The sequence below is a fragment of the Apium graveolens genome, chromosome 9 (genome assembly GCF_009905375.1).
Source record: "Apium graveolens cultivar Ventura chromosome 9, ASM990537v1, whole genome shotgun sequence".
NCBI lineage: Eukaryota > Viridiplantae > Streptophyta > Magnoliopsida > Apiales > Apiaceae > Apium > Apium graveolens.
In genome coordinates, this window is record NC_133655.1 from 233,661,616 (window position 1) to 233,684,992 (window position 23,377).

General features: G+C 35.2%; 1 protein-coding gene across 2 annotated transcripts; it reads right to left on the bottom strand.

Moving 5' to 3' along the window:
• Nucleotides 1–514: 514 nt before the first annotated feature.
• On the bottom strand, nt 515–23,377 carry LOC141683384 (isoleucine--tRNA ligase, chloroplastic/mitochondrial). Of its 2 annotated transcripts, XM_074488083.1 has the most exons (22): nt 23,236–23,377; nt 21,584–21,782; nt 21,302–21,456; nt 21,104–21,205; nt 19,620–19,689; nt 18,137–18,249; nt 17,871–17,939; nt 17,454–17,561; nt 16,163–16,307; nt 14,696–14,927; nt 14,276–14,562; nt 14,040–14,176; nt 7,664–7,811; nt 7,298–7,429; nt 6,682–6,810; nt 5,302–5,429; nt 5,064–5,228; nt 4,603–4,728; nt 4,050–4,123; nt 3,294–3,543; nt 1,600–1,779; nt 515–1,009 (listed from the first exon to the last, which is right to left on the bottom strand). In XM_074488083.1, the coding sequence occupies exons 1-22, from the start codon at nt 23,260–23,262 to the stop codon at nt 767–769; spliced, it is 3,219 nt and encodes a 1,072-aa protein (XP_074344184.1). In that variant the 5' UTR covers nt 23,263–23,377; the 3' UTR covers nt 515–766. The 2 variants fall into 2 exon arrangements, with proteins under 2 accessions (XP_074344184.1, XP_074344185.1); XM_074488084.1 differs by lacking the exon at nt 19,620–19,689 and having other exon boundaries at nt 18,137–18,241.

Here is a 23,377-nt window from a genome sequence, read left to right on the forward strand (position 1 = left end):
ATCATGTGTGCAGTCTGCATCACAATTATCCGAGGTTACATGTGTGTGTTATTTTGTGTACGACTCTGAACATTTCAAATAAACTAAGAATAACAAGCATTGCCCAAGTCATATCTCAACTTTCAATTTTTCTGCAATGGTTGTGGATTTTCAAATAAAATCCCAGATTTGTAAATGGGTTTTGCTTATAAAATAGCATCTCTGTGTTATTTTTTTATCACCATCTCTGTGTTCTTTCAAACGTCAACGAGTTTTCATTCTCTTCTTAAAAGAAGATATAAAAACAGATAGAACCAATGAGACTTCCCTTTAGCCCAGGTAAAGAACCTGGTTCGAGCTGACAAAAATCCATCCCACTCTTTTCAATGCCTCAGCTCCTACAAACCTTTAATTCTCTCAAGTTCAAATATACATTAAAGTATTAAACCGAAAAAACATCTAGTACTAGCTGAAGATTCTCTCTATGATTACTGAAAATTAATCCGATAAAGAAAACTTTTGTAGAAACAAGTCATAGGTCAATCAAAATGTATTCAATAGCTTGGGACATTATGGAAAATTAAGGTACAAGTATTCAATATACATTTCAAATTTTGTAAAATAATTCCCTTGCTGTTAATTAGAATACTATATACATATTTTACGGATGATAGTATACCACTGCAAAATTTGGAAAAAATTACAAATCAACTAAAGATATTGTGTCGTTTAGATCCGCCCTTGTAAAGTTATTTGTGCTTTCACAACCCTTTTTTAATTAGAATGTTCAGACTGCTGCTGCTAAAGCAGGCATAGGTTGACCGTCAACAGCACTGAAACATCGGCTGCAAAGTGTTGGGTGCTCGACAAAAGATCCAACTTGATGTGAGAAATTCCAGCATCTTTCACATTTCAATCCCTCAGCACGCGAGACACCAATCCAAATTTTTTTCTCTCCTTCCATAAGATACTCGCCAGTGTAGGGAATATTCTCGATTCGTGTATCGCTCAAGAATGAAAGAATCTCTACCTGATTATCACAATTCAGGTGAATGCTTTAACAAGCTGACCGTATATTCTTAAGCAATTACTTCACATAGAAAATGATATAGAAATTATAGCAATATAAAGATGAGGAGCTATAACATTAGGAAAGGCTACACAGTAGAGAGCTGTAACATCAGGAAATGCTACCCAGTAGAGAGTAGAAACAATCTAGATTACTCGATGTTCACGAATTTAATAAAGACATGTGCAACAGACAATGCAACAGTTAGGCCTTGCTCAACTAATGGCTACTACATAGTATGTAGTAATGTTACAGGACAAAGTGCTCAATACCTGGTCAGAACAATATTACCACCAAATTGTACAGGAAGCAGAGCAAAATTGACACTACAATCTTGTTGCAGATCAGAAAGATTCCTAAAAATACACACTGTTGAATGCTAAAGCTATGAAAAGCGGACATGTAGAGATGCTCCAATATGTCTACACCCCCACCATAAGCAATTACTCACACAAGCAAACTTAAAGCAGAACAAAATAAATGTCTAGATGCATCAAAGAAATGACATTGCACAAACTGGAAGCATATATTTGGATAATTTTTAAGCATACCTGAGATGTGATGAATATCCGGTGCAATGTGTCCGCGTCATTTTTGGTTTCACACATCTCATTCAATCTCACAGCCAGACTCTCGTCAAATGCATGCAGGTAGACCTTTGCTTCTAAACTAGAGCCAATTAACTTTCCAGTACGAGCAGCTTCCAGGGTTCTGTTCACCTCCGTTCTCAGCTGGTCAACATCATCCCAGATACATAATGTGAGAATTTTTAACCTTTTCAGGTAACATAGTAACTAATTACCGGATAAGAGGAGGGCTGAGTATGACAAGATTGGTGATGAAGGAGACTAAAACAATAAAATAAAAATTATTTGAGAGGTCGCATACATTCAAACCATGACTGCAATCAGGAAAAATGGAAGTCTGCCAGTCTCATAAACCAGAAATAACTGAGTGAGAAAAACCCATTTTATACAGAAAGACAAAATCATCAATACGATTATTTCTTTGATGATACATCTATATCCTATGTAAACCAATAATATATAAAAAAAATCCCCACACTTAACAGAAAAACGTCAAATATTTCCTTGGTTGAGCAAGAATGAAAAGGTTTGGACAACTTTTGGCAAACATCACTCAATAGCTGTGAAGCACGGGTGCGGGTGCGGCGGTGCGCGGTGCGGGGATACGGGAATTCGGCAAATTTCAAAAAATGGGGATACGGGTGCAGGGGGATACGGCAAATATTAAAATATTTTAAATATATATTATATTATATATATATATATATATTTAACAATTACTTAAAAATGTAAATAAAAGACATCAAATATTTAACAATTAGAAGTAAGCATTCTAATTCAACCAAATAAAAGTCATCAAATCCACAAGTTCTTCATTAAACATATATATATAACAATATTTAATAAACAAAATCACAAAAATAATCATTAAACAACAAAACTAAAAATGGACAGTGAGTACATGACTGTGAGACTTGTACTAGCCCACAAAATTAAAAGCCCAGACCCAATTAACATATACACACGTATATACAGTGCAAGTTACACACAGATATACACGGACATACTACACACATCGACAATGAGTCGACCGGATTAGCAGAGAAGAAAGGGAAGAAAGGGCAGAGAAGACTTGAACGAACAGAGAAAAGGAAGAGAAGATTTACGGGTTACGAGATGAGAAGAAGTTGGCCGGATTCTGAACGTCGGTGCCGGAGTGTTCGTCGACCCGTTAGTTTTTTGTTTGTGTTTTAGTTGATGTGAAATTACAAATATTACCCCTCCCACACACCCCCGTATCGAGTCTCTGAAATTCGCCGACACGCCACATGGCGCACCGCGTACGCACCCCGGCGCACCCCCGCACGCGTCGCGCACCGCATACGCGATTCTTCACCTGACCCGAGTATCCCTGCTTTCCAGCTCAATAGTCAAAAGAGCAAAATATATCAAGCACAACTTTATTCAATGACTACTGGAAACTAAACCGTTTCTCTTCTGCTCATATTAAGGCCATTTTGAAACCCAGACACTTCTGTTTAAATATGAAGAATTTCTGGTCAAAGTCCTCCCGTATTATGTATGGTGCCACTAGACATTCGATAATTATCTTTCAGATATAACAATTTCATTTCTTAGGAAATGCATATAATAATAATAATCATGTAAAGAAATTTGTTAGTTTAAGATAAAGACAGAAGATATACAACCATGCCTACCTCTAGAATTTTCCCCCAAAATTCAACTTCTTTCACAGGAAAAGCAAGCCATTTGTCATTTAGTTCTGGCCATCTGGACTCGAAAACAAATTTAGCGATATCACCATCTTCGGTAGCATGTTGAAAAGGAAGGTGCTGCCACACATCCTCAGCCAAATGAGGCAGTATTGGAGCAATCACCCTTGCAATGGAAAGCAGATGCTCTGCAAGAACTGTTTGACAACTTCTCCTTGTGAAACTTGCAGTTCCGCTGGAACATGGTAAAGACACGCAGTCAGCTTGTTAATGACTAGTAAAAAAAATAGAAAAATAAATGCATGGAAAGACATTAAATATATATATCAGAGAGAACTATAGAGTATCAATGACAAACATATAGTTTCATTTAATATTACTACATATGCAACATATATCTCTAAGAAACCGTACATTTATTTTTAACAGTTATTGAGAGAACTATAGAGTATCAATGACAAACATATAGTTTCATTTAATATTACTATATATGCAACATATATCTCTAAGAAACCGTACATTTATTTTTAACAGTTATTGCTACAACATTTTTTTTATAGTTACAACACACGTACACCCCGAGATTCGAACTCATGACCTCCCTTGGGAAAGCCAAGAGCTTGAACCACTACACCAACACACGCACACTGCTACAACATTTCTTAATATACTATTGCATCAGAACATTTATGTTTATCCGTCCATGAATATCATTTAAACAAAAAATAATAGAATATTTACCCAACATATAGTCGATCTTTAGCAACATCAAAGTAGAAATTTGAGAGATCAACAATTACAAACCGCTGAATGGTCTGAAAAATATTAAAAAAGAAAACAAGATCACGTTAGTTTCAATCTCTCAGTCACAGAACCACATGCATGGACCCACATATATCATTTTCACAAACACGAACAATACAAAAATACACAATTTCCTACCCCTAATTACAATAATTTAAAGTTTCATATATTAGGGGACTTGGTTGAAGTTATTTGCAGAGATCTTGAAGACAAGGGACTGGGGACCAAGAGACAAAGCCAAAAATGAGGATGATTTTCGTGACTTACTTTGGGTGGTATGTACCTATACTCCTATAGTCACGTCATCCGCTCAGATTTTTCGGAAAAAGGCCTTGCAGCCATGCTGCTGCTGATGGTGATGATTTTGAGGGAAATTAAATCAAAGAAAACTTTATTGACAGCCACATGTTGACTAGTGCCAGCTCCAACAATAAGTCAACCTACTTAAACCTAAAAGAATTATAAGCACTCAAAAGTCAAAAGAAATTACCTGGAATATTTTGAAAAACTGGTAATTTTCATAACTATCTTTAATGTTCTTCACGATACTCTCAAGCTGAAATAAAGCATGCTGATCAATCACAGGGAGATCACTATATGGAATAGCATATTCCGTCTGCAAAAAAACATGCAAAGACTTACATATCTGCTGTAGAATTAATTTTTAAATATTCTGGCCACATTTCTGCAAACAAAATTTTGGCCAAAAGAAATGATATAAGAAGAATATTAATATATTTGTTCTTCAGAAATAGAGGAATACAAATTGATAATTCTAAGATGTACTAGGCTAGCACCAAATAAGTAATTCTAAAGTAGCCAAGACAATCCATAAATAGATCCTCCAGTGTATGACTACAACAGCAATTAAAAAAGTGAATGGTCATAGTTATCAAATGCTTATCATAATTTACTCATCATGAATGATTCTTCAAAAAAGTTAGAACATACTTCCCAATCATGTAAATTCGCCAAAAGGAAGCGCAAAGTTCCTCTCAGCTTTCTATATATGTCTGACATCTGACGAAGTACTTGAGGTCCAATCAACACATCACCTGTATAGTCTACGCTTGATACCCAAAGTCTCAGCACATCAGCTCCATAGGAAGGTGCTTCCTGCCATTAAAAAAGAAGTGAAAACGTAATGGACTGAACATTTAATATTTTAGAAACATAGCCTGTGACTAACCCCCTGATTCTTCCCTCCCTCAATCACAGTAATGGGGTCCACAACATTTCCCAAAGATTTACTCATTTTCAGCCCTCTCTCATCCAATACAAATCCATGGGTGATAACACCGGTATATGGAGCCTTTCCTGCAAAATAATAATATTATTGATTTCAACATCTTCATTTTTTAAACGTTGGTGGGCATATATCCTAGGCATACTTTTTTAAATTATCCCTTATCCAATTAAGTCGCTTATTTCTGTCAGATAACATGCCCTTCAAATTTTTTTTAAGATTATAAACAGCTGACACTCTCAAATTACCAGTTCCTAAAGATTACCCAACACCCTCTGCATTTTCTTAGAAGCGACCAGATGTCTTGGGCTCTTAGCATTTACATTTCAGTAAAATTCGCATACTATTTACTATTTAGGACCAGGAGACGGAGGTAAAATGATTATGCAAATAGAAGGCATCCAATAAGATGACGTTTACAGAAGACACCGCTTTCTCAACATGATTCTGCTCTTGCTTTGAAGACGGTGTTGTTTACACAGTCAAGCATGTTTGGTTGAGGCCTTGTTTAATGATTCAGCTTTACCTATGTAAATTGGTGTTCATATATTGGATATAGAATTCCGAAATCGCATGATACCCACTTGTCAGGCTCATGATTTGGCAGAAAAATGACGGTGGTGGTTATAGCTTAATATTGGCCAGTAACACACGTAAATGACTTAAAATTGTGTCTCTTTTTTCGAGAAAGCAAAGACTAGATTAGATCAATTAATTGTTTTGACTTGACCTTCTGTAAGAGCATTCCTTGTTGGCCGGATGCTGGTGCTAATATATTAAATTTTTCTAAGCTTGCCCACAATTTGGTTCTATGATGCAAAAGAAGGAACTAACAAATTATTTCTGTATACATTATATGTTATTCAGTAATAAAATCAATCAAAATTGGCTACGTGTCTTAGTTATATTAGGCAAGTAGACTATCAGGAGTATGCTAGATTTAGGATAAGAAACCATAAAAGAGTTGTCTACTTTTATTCAAGTATACCAGTAGATCAATATTCGGAAGTAGATGACCGATAAGGATTACTTTATTTTCATTAGAAATTCACCTAGCTTCCAAGTCAAAGAACTCTTATACAACTCCAATACTGCTCATTATTATCAGATTTCAAATATCATGGATTAATGAATTTTTTTTTTAAAAAAAATAGTGACTTCTTTATGTCTATACTCTCTGTGGTGAGCCGATGACCCATAATCTTAACCTTTTCCTACATCACTTTATGTAAATTTGATAACTTACTAGCAAATGTAGTAAGACTCTAACATAGATAGCTCAAATACATCAAATACTGCAGAATGATAAAATTCAATATCTACCTTTAGTAGCAACACTCGTCAACAAGGAGCTCTGAAACCACCCGCGATGCTGGTCAGTACCTTCGAGATAAAGATCTGCAGGATAACTAAGCCCCTCTCTTTTATCCAAGACGGCAGCCCAAGAAGAACCTGAACATAACACCGGTATATGGCTGACATTGGTTATTCTGGAGCATGGTTAAGAGAAACTGAGAGCTAAATGCACACGCCTCATGCTTGCATATTATGGACAAGGTGAATTACTAGTGTGATTTTAATGTAACTTGCAGGTGACTTAAAACAAGAGCAGGAGAACAATGCTATGCATGATTAACGTACTGAGCAGACACATTGGACAGTATATGCAGGAGAAATAGCACAAGAAAATGCCTTTAAGGACTGCTGCAAACTTGTGACCAGAGGTTAACAACATAGCATTGAGTTCAATGAACTACAATTATTCTTTAATTTTCCTAAAAGAATCAAATATTTGGCTACCATTTACTTGATCCATATTCACTACTCTATTATTAATGCATGATAAATGCATCCAGCTGCAATAGCAAAAACACTGCAGGAAATTCCACAACAAATAGAACAACAAAAAATAACTTTAAAGTTTGTTGAACTTTAATACCCGAGTCAAACCAAACATCCATGGTATCGGTCCCTTTTTCATACTCTGTTGCATTACCACGATATTTATCAGGAAGGAGTTCTTCCACTGACATGTACCACCAAGCATCACTGCCCTTTTGAGAAATAATAGCTGCCAAAATACATAGAACCACAGAGCTTCAAACGCTTAAGTAAAACCTTTTATACTTTGAAGTAATAATGAAGAATGTAGGAAGACCTAACACATAAAAATGCATAAAACATACAGGAGAAAATTTCATAAAAACTAATAAAAACAAAACTCGTGTTTTTAAAGATCAAGAATGTCAATCATAACTTGTAGTACAACAATTATCAAATGTTTGCTCACTGAGAATGTCCTTACACTTGATGTGACTAATAGTCTCTGCATTCATTAGAGGTTCCTTGGTTTCAACATGATAGAAGACTGGAATGGGAACACCCCATGTCCTTTGCCTTGATATACACCAGTCAGAGCGGCCAGAAGCCATTGCAGAAATCCTATTCTCTGCCTGCCCAAAGATTGCAGTTCTTGTCAACAACAGATACCACCAGAAGAATGTGGAGAAACAATTGTAAGATGAAGAGAATTAGATAGATAAGGATATTAACAACAATTAAAAAAATGAAGGAAACTACTTTATCAAACCTCTGTGCTCAGGGAAAAAAATCATACATTGACAATGAACTTTAACTTGTATAATACGAATTCACCTGTAAGTTGTCATTGTTATAAAGTTGGACCTAGAACGACGATGATGAAGCAAAAAACTAATTAAATTTATCGATTTTTAGTTTCTGGTTCAAATATAACTATTATTATCTGTGTCAGATCAAAATTAAGCACTGAGCCTATATAGCCATGAGAAGAAAGGGCTAGCAACATCTTCTGAACCATCTTCGCGGCTTGTATCTCAACACAGAATTTATTTATTTTTTTGAAGTGCCATTAGCCGTTTAGAAGCAGTAAGATTCTGCAGAACCGCAGAACATTTTTAAATTTTTCATCTGAACATGATGTAAACTAAAGATCTATATTGATATTTCACTTGGTTGTATCGATTTTAGAGAGTAAGTGTAAGACATACCAAGGCAAAGTTACATATTTGCAAATTCCAAATTAATTTCAGTTCTCGCAGATGCCATTTAACTCTGTTTTATACTACAATAAAAATACCACAACTCACACCACAATCTTGACCCTTGCTATATCAGCTTAACAATCTGGTATACGACACAACTTCATTAGAACCTCCCTAACTATTCAACATTACGTCGACTTCACTGTTCTAGTGATTTCCCTCAGCCAAACGGATAACAACAATCTTGATAGTTTCTAGCCGGAAAGTAATTTCAGCTACTTGTCAAAGAAACTAAATGCTGATCTTAAAGAATATTTTGTGGCATAACTGATTCCTTGATATCCAGGAAATATTTGAATATTTGAAAGCATATATTGTGTCATTATTGATGCAGATATTGTGACTTGATTGACTGACCAACTAATTAGTTGTATATGAGAGGACAGCTTGTAATTAGCATGGGATTAGCTAGTTTTTAGCCTCTAACTTGCCTGTAATTAGCTAAGACTCCTACTGTATAAAGGGACACTTCTCAATGAGAAAGAAAAACACATTCTTACAGTTCAATCTTTTTGTCTATGATTATCATGGTATCAGAGCCAAGTTTATAATCGAGATTCAGTTCTTGTTCAAGAGTTTTTTTTCAACGTCATCAATCAGATTTTTTCTCAGTCCAAGTTTTCCAATTTTCTGTAAAGTACCAGAAAAACCAACAGATCATGTCTTCAGAAAGGTACGATAACTGCTTAGTTCGTTTTAATGGCAAGAATTATTCTGCTTGGTCGTTTCACTTCAAGATATTTGTCAAAGGCAAAGATATGTGGGGTTATGTTGATGGCAACAAACCTGCTCCAGATAAAGAAAAAGAAGAAAATGAGCATGCTTTATGGGAAGTTAAGGATGCTCAAATTATGTCTTGGATTTTAGGATCTGTGGAATCAAACATCATTCTCAATTTGCGTCCTTATAAGACTTCAGCTGAGATGTGGAATTATATGAAGAAAGTTTATGATCAACAAAACAGTGCTCGGCGATTTCAGCTTGAACAGGAGATAGCTTCTCTTCAACAGGGAAGTCTCTCTATTTCAGAGTTTTATTCCTCTTTTATGAATATGTGGGCTGAATATACCGATATCATTTATGCTAACTTACCATCTGAAAGTCTCAGTGGAGTTCAAACTGTTCATGAAACAACTCAAAGGGATCAATTTCTTATGAAATTGAGATCTGAATTCGAAAGTACCAGATCCAATATTATGAATCGAGAGTCTGTCCCTTCTTTAAATGTTTGTCTCAATGAGTTACTTCGTGAGGAGCAACGACTTCTTACTCAGTCCAATATGGAACAATACAAATCTAATGTTGTTCCAATTGCGTATGCAGCTCAAAGTAAGTCGAGAGGCAAGGATATGAGTAATGTTCGGTGTTTTTGTTGCAAGGGTTTTGGTCATTATGCCTCAAATTGTTCTAAAAAATTCTGCAACTACTGCAAAAAAGATGGCCATATCATTAAAGAATGCCCAATTCGTCCTCCAAAGAGATACCAAACAACATACAGCGCTTCAGTCGATTCTTCTATTGCCGGTAGCTCGGTAAGTGCAACTCCTCTCCCGCAAAGTGATCCTGCTGCAGGTCAGTCAATGACCCCTGATATGATTCAGTAGATGATTGTTTCTGCCCTATCTGCATTGGGAATATCAGGTAAACCTCTTCTGAAATCTGCTCCTTGGTACTTTGATTCTGGAGCTTCCCACCACATGACAAATAATGTTGATATGCTCACCAATATAAATAAATATATTGGAAATCTCAAAATTCATACAGCTGATGGAAATACTTCACCTATCACGGCCACTGGTGATGTCTCTTCCTCTATAACTGATGTTCTAGTCTCACCTGACCTTTCCACCAATCTTGTTTCTATTGGACAATTAGTTGACAATAATTGTAAAGTAGAATTTTCTAAAACTGGTTGTCTCGTGCAGGATCAACATTCAGGGAGGATGATAGCAAGGGGGCCTAAAGAAGGAAGATTGTTTCCCATTCACTTTCCAATCCCTCCATACTTATCTCAGCCTATCATTTGTAATTCTGCAGTTGTTGATTATCGTGCATGGCATAAACGTCTTGGACACCCAAATAATAATGTACTCCATGCTTTATTTAAATCTGGTTCACTCGGGAATAAAGGGTCGCCATCTCAAAATGATATTCACTTTGATTGTCACTCTTGTAAGCTCGGTAAAAGCAAAACTTTGCCGTTTCCTACTCACCAATCAACTATTGTTAAACCTTTCGATTTAATACATAGTGATGTTTGGGGCATGGCACCAATTACTTCTCATGCAAATTATAAGTACTTTGTTACTTTTATTGATGACTATAGCCGCTTCACGTGGATTTACTTTTTGCATTCAAAAGATGAAGTATTTTCGGTCTTTAAGCTTTTCCATGCACATATTCGTACTCAATTTTTTGCAGAAATTAAAATCTTACGCTCTGATAATGGGGGAGAGTATATGTCTCACTCATTTCAAGAATTCTTGTAAACCAATGGCATAATCTCTCAAAGAACATGTCCTTCAACCCCACAACAAAACGGGGTGGCTGAAAGAAAAAATCGCCACCTTCTAGATGTTGTCCGTACGCTTCTCATAGAATCATTTGTACCGCCTCGTTTTTGGTGTGAAGCAATTTCCACTGTTGTGCATCTTATTAACAGGTTGCCATCTCCCTCCTTGAATAATGATTCTCCCTTCTTTAGATTATATAGGAAAGAACCAAATTATTCAAACCTTCGTGTTTTTGGTTGTGTTTGTTATGTTCATCTTCCATCACATGAACGCACAAAATTAACATCCCAATCAGTTCAATGTGCTTTTTTACGATATTCTACACACCAAAAAGGCTTTTTGTGTTATGATCCCAACTTACGTCGTATTAGAGTTTCTCGGAATGTCATTTGTTTTGAAAAACAATATTTCTTTGCTTCTCACCAGGATGTCACTCCTACTACATTCTCTTACTTGCCAATATTTACTAATTCTACAACAGATTCTTCTTCTTCTACCAAGCCTTTGCAAGTTTACCAACGACGTCGCACATCTGCTTCTACAGGCCCTTTGTCATCTGATCCCCATAATGCTGATCTTTTACATGCAGACCAGCCACAAAGACACAGCACACGTTTACGTAGACCTCCTGAAAGGTATGGTTTTGAGGATCCAATATCTTTGTCAGCCACCATTCCATCTATTCCTATTCCTTCATCTTATAAGCAGGCAATGAAGCATGAGTGTTGGCGGGAAGCTATTGAAACAGAACTTTTAGCACTCGAGGAAAATCAAACTTGGGATATTGTTACATGCCCTCCATCAGTGAAACCACTTGGTAGTAAGTTTATATTTTCTGTTAAGCATCGTCCAGATGGATCAATAGAGCGCTATAAGGCACGATTGGTAGTTTTTGGCAATAAACAACAATATGGCCTAGACTATGAGGAAACCTTTGCTCCGGTTGCCAAAATGACCACCGTAAGAACAATTTTAGCTCTAGCTGCGTCACAATCTTGGTCTTTACATCAAATGGATGTAAAGAATGCTTTTTTGCATGGGGACTTAAAAGAGGATGTTTACATTACACTTCCGTATGGCATGCCTTCTTCTCATAATTATGTTTGCAAGCTAAAACGCTCAATTTATGGTTTGAGGCAGTCACCTCGAGTTTGGTTTGAAAAGTTTGAAACAACACTTATAAGCTTTTCTTTCACTCAAAGTCAGTATGACCCCTCCCTTTTTCTCCAAAAGACATCCAAAGGCATTGTTGTTGTCCTTGTTTACGTAGATGACATTGTTATCACTGGTTCAGATTTGGAAGCTATCTCTAGAGTTAAACTTTTGTTACACTCTACGTTTCAAATGAAAGATCTTGGTCAGCTAAACTATTTTTTGGGCCTGGAGGTGCATCGTCAACCTGAAGGTATCTTCTTGAATCAACACAAATACCTTATGGATCTGGTTCAATTAGCAGGGCTTACAAACACTAAAACAGCTGATACTCCAATGGAAGTTAACACAAAATATAGTCGTGATGAAGGGGAACTACTAGCAGATCCTACTTTATATCGAAGGCTGGTTGGTAGCCTGATTTATCTTACAATAACTCGACCAGATATTTCATATGCTGTTCACACTGTAAGTAAGTTCATGCAAACTCCGACGCATCTCCATTTATCTCATCTCCATTTATCTGGTGTATATCGTGTCATTAAATATTTACTTGGGACACCTACTCGTGGCTTATTCTATCCTACCAACTCTATAATCCAATTGAGTGCTTATAGTGATTCAGACTGGGGTGGTTGTCCAGACTCAAGAAAATCTACTACAGGATGGTGTATGTTTCTCGGAGACAGTCTTATTTCCTGGAAATGCAAAAAACAAGACTTTGTTTCTAAATCCTCCACGGAGGCTGAATATCGTGCCATGTCTAATGCATGCTCAGAGATCATTTGGTTGCGAGGCCTTCTGGCAGAGCTTGGTTTCTATCAAAATCAACCTACCACCTTACATGCTGACAATACCAGTGCAATCCAAATTGCGTCAAATCCTGTTTATCATGAACGCACAAAACACATCGAGGTTCACTGTCACTTTATTCGGAAAGCATATGATCATCAAGTTATCACTCTGCCACACATCTCCACCTCTTTACAGATTGCGGATATCTTCACCAAATCCATGACACGACAACGCCTTAACTTTCTTGTCAGCAAATTGATGCTTACTGATTCTACAGCATCAATTTGAGGGGGGATGTCAAAGAAACTAAATGCTGATCTTAAAGAATATTTTGTGGCATAACTGATTCCTTGATATCCAGGAAATATTTGAATATTTGAAAGCATATATTGTGTCATTATTGATGTAGATATTGTGACTTGATTGACTGACCAACTAATTAGTTGTATATGAGAGGACAGCTTGTAATTAGCAAAGGGATTAGCTAGTTTTTAGCCTCTAACTTGCCTGTAATCAGCTAGGACTCCTACTGTATAAAGGGACACTTCTCAGTGAGAAAGAAAAACACATTCTTACAGTTCAATCTTTTTGTCTATGATTATCACTACTGTGTGTGCAGACGATACTCATAGTGAAGCAAAGCCTGGTAGATATGTAACATCAATCTAAGGTGATCTAATGTCCTGGGAAAATCATTGTGCATTTCATAGTTGTTATTCTTTAAGTTGCAAACCGGATCTACAATTGCAAAACACAATTTTTGGACCATTTTAAATGTCAATCAGTCAAGCTATAGTCTGTGGATTGTAAACAAAAAGGTAACAGGATTGGATTAGCACAACATGGTGGATTATTTGTGGCATGCTTGCCTGCTAGTGGAGAGGCTTGCAATTATTAAAATATAACATTTTAACCGATAATTGTTGATAAAGTTTTCCTTTTTCTTGAGATCGGAATACAGTTGCTTATTTATCGGAAAACGGTGAATAGGCAATAAAATTAAATATATCTAAGGGAACAAAGTCCATATCACATTTTCCTCTTTTTTTAGCAGAATGATTGTGGTTTAGAATACAAACATTATGGCTATGGAAGGACTCAAAGTAAAATCTTACAATCACATGCAGGCAGCACGTACCTGAGATGGAGTCCATTTTACTTGGCTTATTGCATCCATCACAGCTTTTCTGAATCCTTCTACAGATGCAAACCACTGTTCAGTTGCCCTAAATATAGTAGGCTTTTTGGTACGCCAATCATATGGATATTTGTGCTCTACATTGGATAATAGAAGTCAGTCTTCAAATTTATTTTAATACTTTTCCAAGTTCACATCATATTCAATAAAACTATGAAAATGAGATCACAACTTACTATATGGCTCTACCATGATAATTGATGATTGTTTATCCAGGTATTCAATAACAGCAGCATTACCCTCCCCAAGCACATCTAAGCCACTAAACTTCCCCGCTTCTTCCGTAAAAATTCCATCATCATCTACAGGAGAAAAAATAGGAAGACCATATTTTAATCCAGTCACGTAATCTTCCTGCCCATGACCAGGGGCTGTGTGGACTAGCCCAGTTCCTGACTCTGTTGTAATGTAATCTCCACCTATGACAACAGGGCATTCTCTGTTTTCTATTGGGTGATTATACCTGAAACAATCAAAGAGCAAGGTTCAAAAGCATCACATAAATATCTCTGTCAAATATAATGGGAACATGTGAATTATCCTTTGTGATATTTGTAAAACACATCATAAAGGAAAAAATTAAATTTTCACAGAACCTGCAATTTTCAAGATCTGAACCCAATAGTAGTTTTTTGACAACAAGTTCCACTCCCCATTTTGCTTCCAGTGTTGATACAAGGTCCTCTGCTACAATAAGAAAGGAGTTTTCCTGCTCTTTTAAGAAATTCCCAACCATCTTCTTTCCGTCTGCAGACGATGTAGGAATGTCTTCCAAGGGTCTACGCATTTCAACAACAGCATATTTAAGTTTGGCATTGACTGCAACGGCTGTAAAACAAAAAAGAAATATTAGTGGAATGCTATGTTAGTTTGAAGAATCATAAGGAGATAAAAGCTTTCAAATTTAAAATCCTTGCAAAGAAGACAAAACTGTATTCCTTATTTGATTTCCAAGCATATGCCAAAAATAAATCATAAACCATTTGCCTTAAATCACATGTTCAATCAAGAGACTTATTGACCAATTTGTTCAAAATTTAAATTGTTTTACTTTCCTTTGTAAGGAGTAGGGATGACTACAGTAGGAATTTTGATCATGTACAACATAGGTGTGCTTCCAATACAACTGCTGGTTTTATCATATTTCAAAAAAAAGTTAAAAATAGAGAGTTCGACTCTACTAAAGAAGCATCAATTAGGCAAGAAAGAAGTTTGAGTGAAGAAGACATCGCAAAAGACCAAAAATATGCTATAAACCCATCAAACACTTGGAATAGCAATGTCCCATTATAAAATGCTACATTGCAGAAGGCACGTTCACCAAAAAAAGATGCTTGTAATATCATGACAATAATCATGAATCCAAATGGTGAAGGGAAAAGGAGATGGAAATAGAACAGTGAAAAACTATAATCCTTAACTTGTTTGGGTTTTCATACTTGAGTGAATTGCAATAACTTTGAGTTCCAATAAAATACATTGCACAAGTCTATAACACACGGACCTTGGATGCAGGACAAAAACTTATAAAAAGAATAATGAAAAGGTTATATACCCCTCTCTGCCAAAAACTGACCGGCTTACTGTTTTGAGGTCATTCCACAATGTCACACACGCAATAAAGACACAACACAATAATCAGTCACAACTCACTACCAGATATAAGTAGCCTTGGTCTTATATACACCAATGATACCTTTTAATTCTATTTTCATTATTATGTGTATCTAGTTTCACACGTTTCAATTTCATGTCTCTACTAGTAATTCATTTTATTATGTGTATCTAGTTTCACATGTCTCTTGTCTCTACTAGTAATTCATTTTGATTTATACCGTTACTGATACTAATTCAGCTGCTATTTCGAGAACTACCGGAAGTAATCGCAAGTTAGCAACATATCTCCTGATTATTTTCTAAATCAATAACGCTAGATAAAGATAAAATCAGATACAATCGTTGGAGGGGGGGTTACACGTGTACAGCCAAACTATATTGCATTAGAGTAACTGGAAAAAATATAATTTACCACAACTGTTCTACTATTCATAACTGATACTTACCAGCGTTGGCCGGGATAGTCCAGGGTGTTGTGGTCCAAATAGCCAAAAACAAGTTGGGGAACAATTCGAGCAAGCCACCTTTATTTGGAGCACTACATACTTTAAAATTGGCATACATGCTCTTTGAAACATGTCCTTCGGGGTACTGCAATTTAAATTTAAAAGTAAGGTAAGGAGACAAGAGAAAAGAATTACAGCGAATCCGTCTAATGATATATAGTGACATGGCAGCTTGGACCATATAACGTAATAGAGGCTGGTAGTCTGAGATAAATATGGCACAAACTACAAAGGGACGACACATGTGATGGTTCTAGGCAAACCTTATTTTCCTATTATAGAATACACAAACATGTACTGAACTCTCCGTCACAATGTCAAAGCCTCCTCAACAACAGAGAAGAGACATACGGTGAAAAGAAAAACCACAGGTTTCCTTTTTTCTTTTACATGCTCATAATTTGCTTTTCACACCGAGAAATGCCTCCTCGTTTCTCAATGGACCACATAACTTATAGCTTGCTGCCTTCAGCCAAAGCAACAAGGTTTCTCGTGGTGCGTGTAGAACCAACATATGGGTTTTTGCAGAGATTGGTGGGAGTAAGTACTACACTATTACCGAGACAACCAACAGCCTGATCTCATGAAAATTGATTTCACTTCAGCAACCCAAAACCAAAATCACTTAGTTAAAATTAAAAAGTTTCATGTATGAATAGTCTGAAAGAAATGAAAACTAGGAATCATATCAATACAGCAACAAGAAACATACACAGAGGGATACTGGGAAATTACTTCCACAAGGCCGCTTCTTTTTCATTAAATAAATAGAATACACATCATATCATGAGACATTGGATATCTATGTAAGCTTTTTATTTGTTTTCTATTTAGGCTTGTTTTATTCAATGTCCTCACAAAAATTGCTATTTCAAAGAGTTTAAGCAGACCATGGCAATAAAAACAAAAATCTAGCCTAGATGGAATCCAGCACTATAACAGACTCAAGATCTTATGAGTTAAGATTTACGACCACATCATCAGAAAAAAATCTTCATCTGACTTTATAGACTGAACTGATCACTATTAGAATCATGAAATTTGACCTTTCCGTATGATATAGACAAGGAGATTGACAGTAAAGTACGTCATTCAGGGAATCCTAAATTTGATCCGGAAAATTAAAGTGACTTTCTTTTTCTTTTTTTGATTGAGAGATATTTTCAATGTTAAATAAACCAAATAATCTGCCAAAAATTCCCTGAAATGGCAAATAAGAGACTTAACTTACCTCCAACTCAGCCTCTGCGAGAGCAGTTCTTGAAGAAGGACTCCAGTGGACTGGCTTTCTTCCTCTAAATATATACCCTTGGAAGACCATCTCGCCAAAGACTTCAATCTAGCAGTAAATATGATGCAATACAAATATAAAAAACAGTAAAAAATGATTATTTAAACATGAGAATGATGGAGATAAGTTACTAGTAAGAAGTGAGACAAGATGTCAAGTGCAACCACACAGATTAGTGTTTATGAGATATGTTACTGAAGAAAAAAACAGCAGAAGGAAAAGGAATTGTTTTAATATTAAAAACAAGAAGAAAAAGTTAATAGAAACCTATGAATATATGGCCTACATTGATAATTCGACCATAATATTGACTTTATTCTTAAGGAAGATGAACTCTGTGAAATGTGAAAGAGCTACCTGAGCAGCTTCATATTCCGGGTCAAGCGTCAAATAAGGATGATCCCAGTCTGCCCATACTCCATATCTCTGTTAATAGTCGGCATTAATACTTCACATTTAAGTATTCCTTTATAGAACAAAAACCACTTAACACTAGTTGTTTTTGCTAAAATGAATGTGCAGATAGTCTGATGGCTATATATCAGTATGCCTATGGTAATACATTCCTTACAAATTTAAATAACTATGAATATTTAAACTGGTAAATTGTTTATAAGGAGGACCTTAAATGATGCCATCTGTGCCTTCACAGTTGCTTTTGCAAACTTCGCAGCCTTCGCTCTCAACTTCAATGGTGTCAATGTCTTTCTAGATTCTTGATCCAGTGACTGCAACACTAGTATAGTTGAAGGCAGGGGTCGAATTGCCCAAATAATTCAGTAATGTCATAATTCAGACCAACTATATAGTTCAAATAACTTCTGAAAACATGAAAATGGTGGCAACTATTTTGTTTTTTGTTGACAACTATTCTTTTCAATACTTGGTCCAATAATGAAGCTGCTTCTTGATCCAGTGACTGCAACACTAGTATAGTTGAAGGCAGGGGTCGAATTGCCCAAATAATTCAGTAATGTCATAATTCAGACCAACTATATAGTTCAAATAACTTCTGAAAACATGAATATGGTGGCAACTGTTTTGTTTTCTGTTGACAGCTATTCTTTTCAATACTTGGTCCAATAATGAAGCTTCCTTTTGATTAACAGTCACATAATTTTTCGGTGGAGCCAGTATGGCTTTTTAATTTATCACAAGTATTTCTTTATTAACCCTTTTCACTCATCTTCTGGTTGATTTTTTTTGTTGCTATAAAGTAATGGAGGTGAAGTGTAACCTACATTATTCGCTGATTAAATGAGATCTCAACATATGCCACATAAAGAATTTACAGCTCCAAGTATGAGAAGAATAGAACATAATTATGTACCGAGTCCTTTCAGCTCCAGTTGTCCTATGCTCTAAAAAATGACTCGAGTTGGTGGACTCCCACCCTTTCATGGTTGAAGGAGGTTCACCAATGATCAGAGGATGCTTATATATACTTCTGGAAGATTTGCCAATAATAATGTGATCTATCAACCTTTCTTGCCTGGTAAGTTCAATGAGTTATATTTTGGGGGAAGAGAGGTAATGTACCATCCTATATCTTTGTGTAGCTGGTTTCTACTCGAACTGTAACGTGATCTGATGAATGCACATACTACTATACTCTGTTTTTCGAAGATAAAAATTTTGACGTATTTTGCTACCTCTTCTCAACACTATTGAATCTTTATAATAAACCTAAAGTCGTTCGAGCATACCACTACCATGGGATGAACAAAAAGTTACAGCCGCAATAATATATATAATTACAAGTGAAGTTTAAGCTTTTACTAAGCTGCTGTGCATTTACCAGAAAATATTGCCAAAAGAAAGATTACATGTATTACTTCAGAGCAACATGTTATGTCATTAAATCCTAGTACGTCAAGTTCAATTGACAACCCCTAGGAAAACAGTCTAAAACAATTTGGCCATTCAGGGTAAGCTTTGTATTAAAATAATTTATAATCTTAAACTATAAAAATCTTAAGTTTACTATGCTTACATGTCCAGATGAGCACATTTTGATGATACTGATTTAAAGCTTTCTATGGTCTACTGTTATTCGTAACAAGCAACATTAATGAATTTAAAACTGACATTAACAGATCAGCTTACCTTTCAATTCAATAGGTAATCCGTGGCAATCCCAACCAGGCACATACTGAACCTTAAAGTTCTGAAGAAGCTGTTATTTAATCAAATTATTAGTAGTAGTCCAAATGTTATGTGCACACTGTAACCTGATCTCAGGTACTTCCTTTATCTTCTGTTTTTTGTAGGAAATTTCATGATGTGTAACTACGGACAGCCGATAATTCGGATATGGATCTGCCTATATCCGTATCCGTATCCGAATCCGAAAATCCATATCCGTATCCCTATCCGAATCCGAAAATATTTAAAGAATAATATCTGAATCCGGATCCGACGGATACTATCCGGATACGGATAATATCCGGATCCGAATCAGATTTTCAATCAGATTTATTTTATATTAAAAATTATAAAAAAACTGAAAAAAATATCAAAAAAATATAGTAAACATTAAAAATTCATTTTTAAAAACTAAAATAAGAGATAAAGTGATTTAATCATATTTTAATTTTTCAGAAATTAATTTTATTTATCTTTTCAATATAATCGTTATCTTTAAATTGTTGAACACAAATAATTTTTTTCTAAATGTCTATAAAATTTTATAAACATAATATATTCGTACATATATATATATATGCATGTATGTATATAAATACACATAAACGCACTATAAATTTAATATAATAATTTTAAAATTATTTAAATATTTAAATATAAATATATTTATTCGAATACGAATATGCCTATATCCGTATCCGTATCCGCAATCGTCGGATTCGAATACGGGTAATATCCGCTTTATTTCGGATACGACTGCAGATTTTTCGGACGAAAATCGGATTTTTCGAATTTTTTTGACAGGAACAATCAATTGGTACCAAAAAAATTATATATATAATCAAATGAAAATATAATATTTCTACGGTACAAAACTATTAAATCAAATAAAGCATTTTTGGAGGGCCAGGAAGATGGGGGGCTACTCTGTACCTTCTATTAATACAATATTCACATTGACAATTTTAGTTGAAAAGTAGAAGACCCGGAAAATTCAGCTAAATGAAAATATGGACTATTTTTGTAGCAAATTCTTTTACAAGTTAACGAGTCTTTGGACCTGATAAATATTCCAATTTCTATAGCTCAATGAAAAAATATAGATAATATTAGGGTTTCGGGTTGCTGAAGTGAAACTCACCTCCTAAAAATAAAATTATGAGTTGTGAAGAATGGTGATATTAACTTCAATTAAAAAAATTACACAAATAAAATATTTTTTGCGAAAAAGCACCTCCTAAAATGAACTTGAAGTTTTTTAATTCAACTTTGGTCACCTTTTAGCTTATTACACAAATGCATGTATTTTAACTTAACGTCAAAAGTTAATTTAAGTCCATGACTTTAAGATAACACAAACAGGTCCTTAACTATGTTCATTTACTCTGAAGATACAAATGTGCTATATATATGCAAGAGCAACAAAATAAGCGGAAGAGACATACCTTATAACGATTAATCATATCCTTCAAAATTTTATTTAAAGCATGACCCATGTGTAAATCACCATTGGCATAAGGAGGGCCATCATGAAGTACGAAACTTCCCTATGATATATTATTAGCTTAGCCGAGTTAAAATAGAGCAATAGAGGCAAAAGACTATGAGTCATACATTAAGCACATGTCAGGTATTAAACTCACCCCGTTATTCCTGTCAGAAAGTCTTTTAAAAACCTGATTCTCTTCCCATAATTTTTGAATTTCAGGCTCCCTTGTCGTAGAGTTCGCCCGCATGCCAAACTTCGTCTTAGGTAAATCAACTGTGTGCTTGTACTTTCCATCTTCCTGTTTTTCCCCTGTGGAAGAGTAGGCACATTATATAGGAGATTCCGCTAAAATATAAAAACTTGTTAAATTTATTAAACGGTTGGATACAGTTGGAAGCTGAGTTCAGTTTCAGTTCAGTATAGTAAAGTAACCGACCTTTGGATGCTTTTTTGGCTGCCATTACAGGCCCACGAGACCTCCTCTTCGATGAAGGATACAAGTCATTGCTAGAAGTAGTTGAACAATATGTCATATTTAGGAAAGCTAACAAATTTGCTGACGAGCTTCTTCTGGAGTTAAATATTTCAGTTGAAGGTGCTTTCCGGAAAGAAGAGAAACTTCTCAGCGACATGGCCTAGAATAAAAGAAAACGATGAATCGGAATGAGAAAACGCAGTGATAGGCATCAGTGGACAGAAAATAAGAAACCTGAATGATTGATATCAGATCAAATAAAAACTCTTTTTCATGTTCCAGTTTAAATAGTAAATTAACCTGGTTTAAAAAAACCATTGAAATCCAGAAATAAGATTTTTCTTTTCTTTTTGGAATATAAGTTAATAGATGGTATCTCCTCAGTAATGGTAATATTATCATTTATCGCTAATTTGTACAACAATAATACCCGAAAAACCACTGCCTTCATGCACAAGCAGAATGTTATAAACGGTGAAATACCTTGAAAAGATCTTCGCATCCATTTTATAACGAAAAGAGATTATTGCGACTTAGGAGTTAAAAAGGCAAAGAATGGCACCAAGTTGATCTATTTGGGGCAATCCTAAGGAGTTGATATTTATAAATAGCAAACAGGGCACAACTGTCTTCTTTAATCAAACTTATACTACTAGAAAGGAAAATTACAAAGGCAGGACATGTTATCGCCATTTCCACTCCCACTTTCTACTTATTTTGATCATATCACAGATTAGCACATTATTATCTGTTATCATCATGATAAGTGTTGCTCATACTACCCTACCTAAAATTCCCCTGTTTGACAAACTGAAACTGCTAAATTCCAGTAATTTAGCTACAAGATTATTAACAAAAGCTAAAATTCCAGAACACGTAAATGTTTTTTTCTACACTCTTAAGTGGAACCTACTTAGGCTCTGTTTGGGATTGCTGTTAAAAATTGATGTGATGTTAGAAAAATTGCTGTTGAAAAAAGTGTGTTGTAAAAATCAGATGACTGTTTGGTAATTTTTTTTATATGTATATGTTTTGATACAAAAAATTAAAAATAATAATGCTTTTGGTAAGATTTGATGGTGAAATCAGCAGCCGCTTCCCGCAAAAGCTCAAAAGCAGTTTTTTCTAAAAGTATGGGGGACTTGCTTTCTCTAACAGCAGCTTTTAGGCCAAAAGCACTTTTCCGAAAAACAGTTTTTGAATTCTACCAAACAGTTTTTTAACGGTTTTTCAGTGAAAAGCTGCTGTTGTTGTCACCAACACCAATACCAAACACACCCTTAATACTACTAATATCTTTCATTTACTTTCCAAAAAATTAATTATACTCACTAGATGCTGCATTCCTCTCAGCACACTTCATTTCAGAATTCAACAATTATCCCCTAAACAAGATTAACTTATGTCTTTTCGACATTTTGACAAACACATGTTGTGCAACTAAACATAACATTCTAACAAAAATATAAATAGAAACACACCTTGTATGAATTTGAATTAACAAACACAGGCTGTTATAAATCAATACATAACAATTACTTAACAATACACGCGAAATTGGAACTAAGTTAAAATTTGAAACATCAAGGAGAGTTAGAAGAAATGTACAGTACCTTATAAGAAGACATTTGAGAAGCCATGTTTGTATTACCAATTTATTGGAGAGATAGATACAATCAGTTAGCTCATTTTATACACACAGAAACAGAATGAGGTTTGTGGATAAATGCCGAGTGTCATTGGATTATGCGGATT

Excerpts from the sequence above, each read along its gene's own strand:
- LOC141683384 (XM_074488083.1), bottom strand. The coding sequence starts at position 23,262 with ATGGCTTCTCAAATGTCTTCTTATAAG. Across the intron at positions 14,177-14,275 it reads TATCATGGTAGAGCCATATA|AGCACAAATATCCATATGAT; the intron begins GTAAGTTGTGAT and ends TATCCAATGTAG. Across the intron at positions 1,010-1,599 it reads GGATATTCATCACATCTCAG|GTAGAGATTCTTTCATTCTT; the intron begins GTATGCTTAAAA and ends TGTGATAATCAG.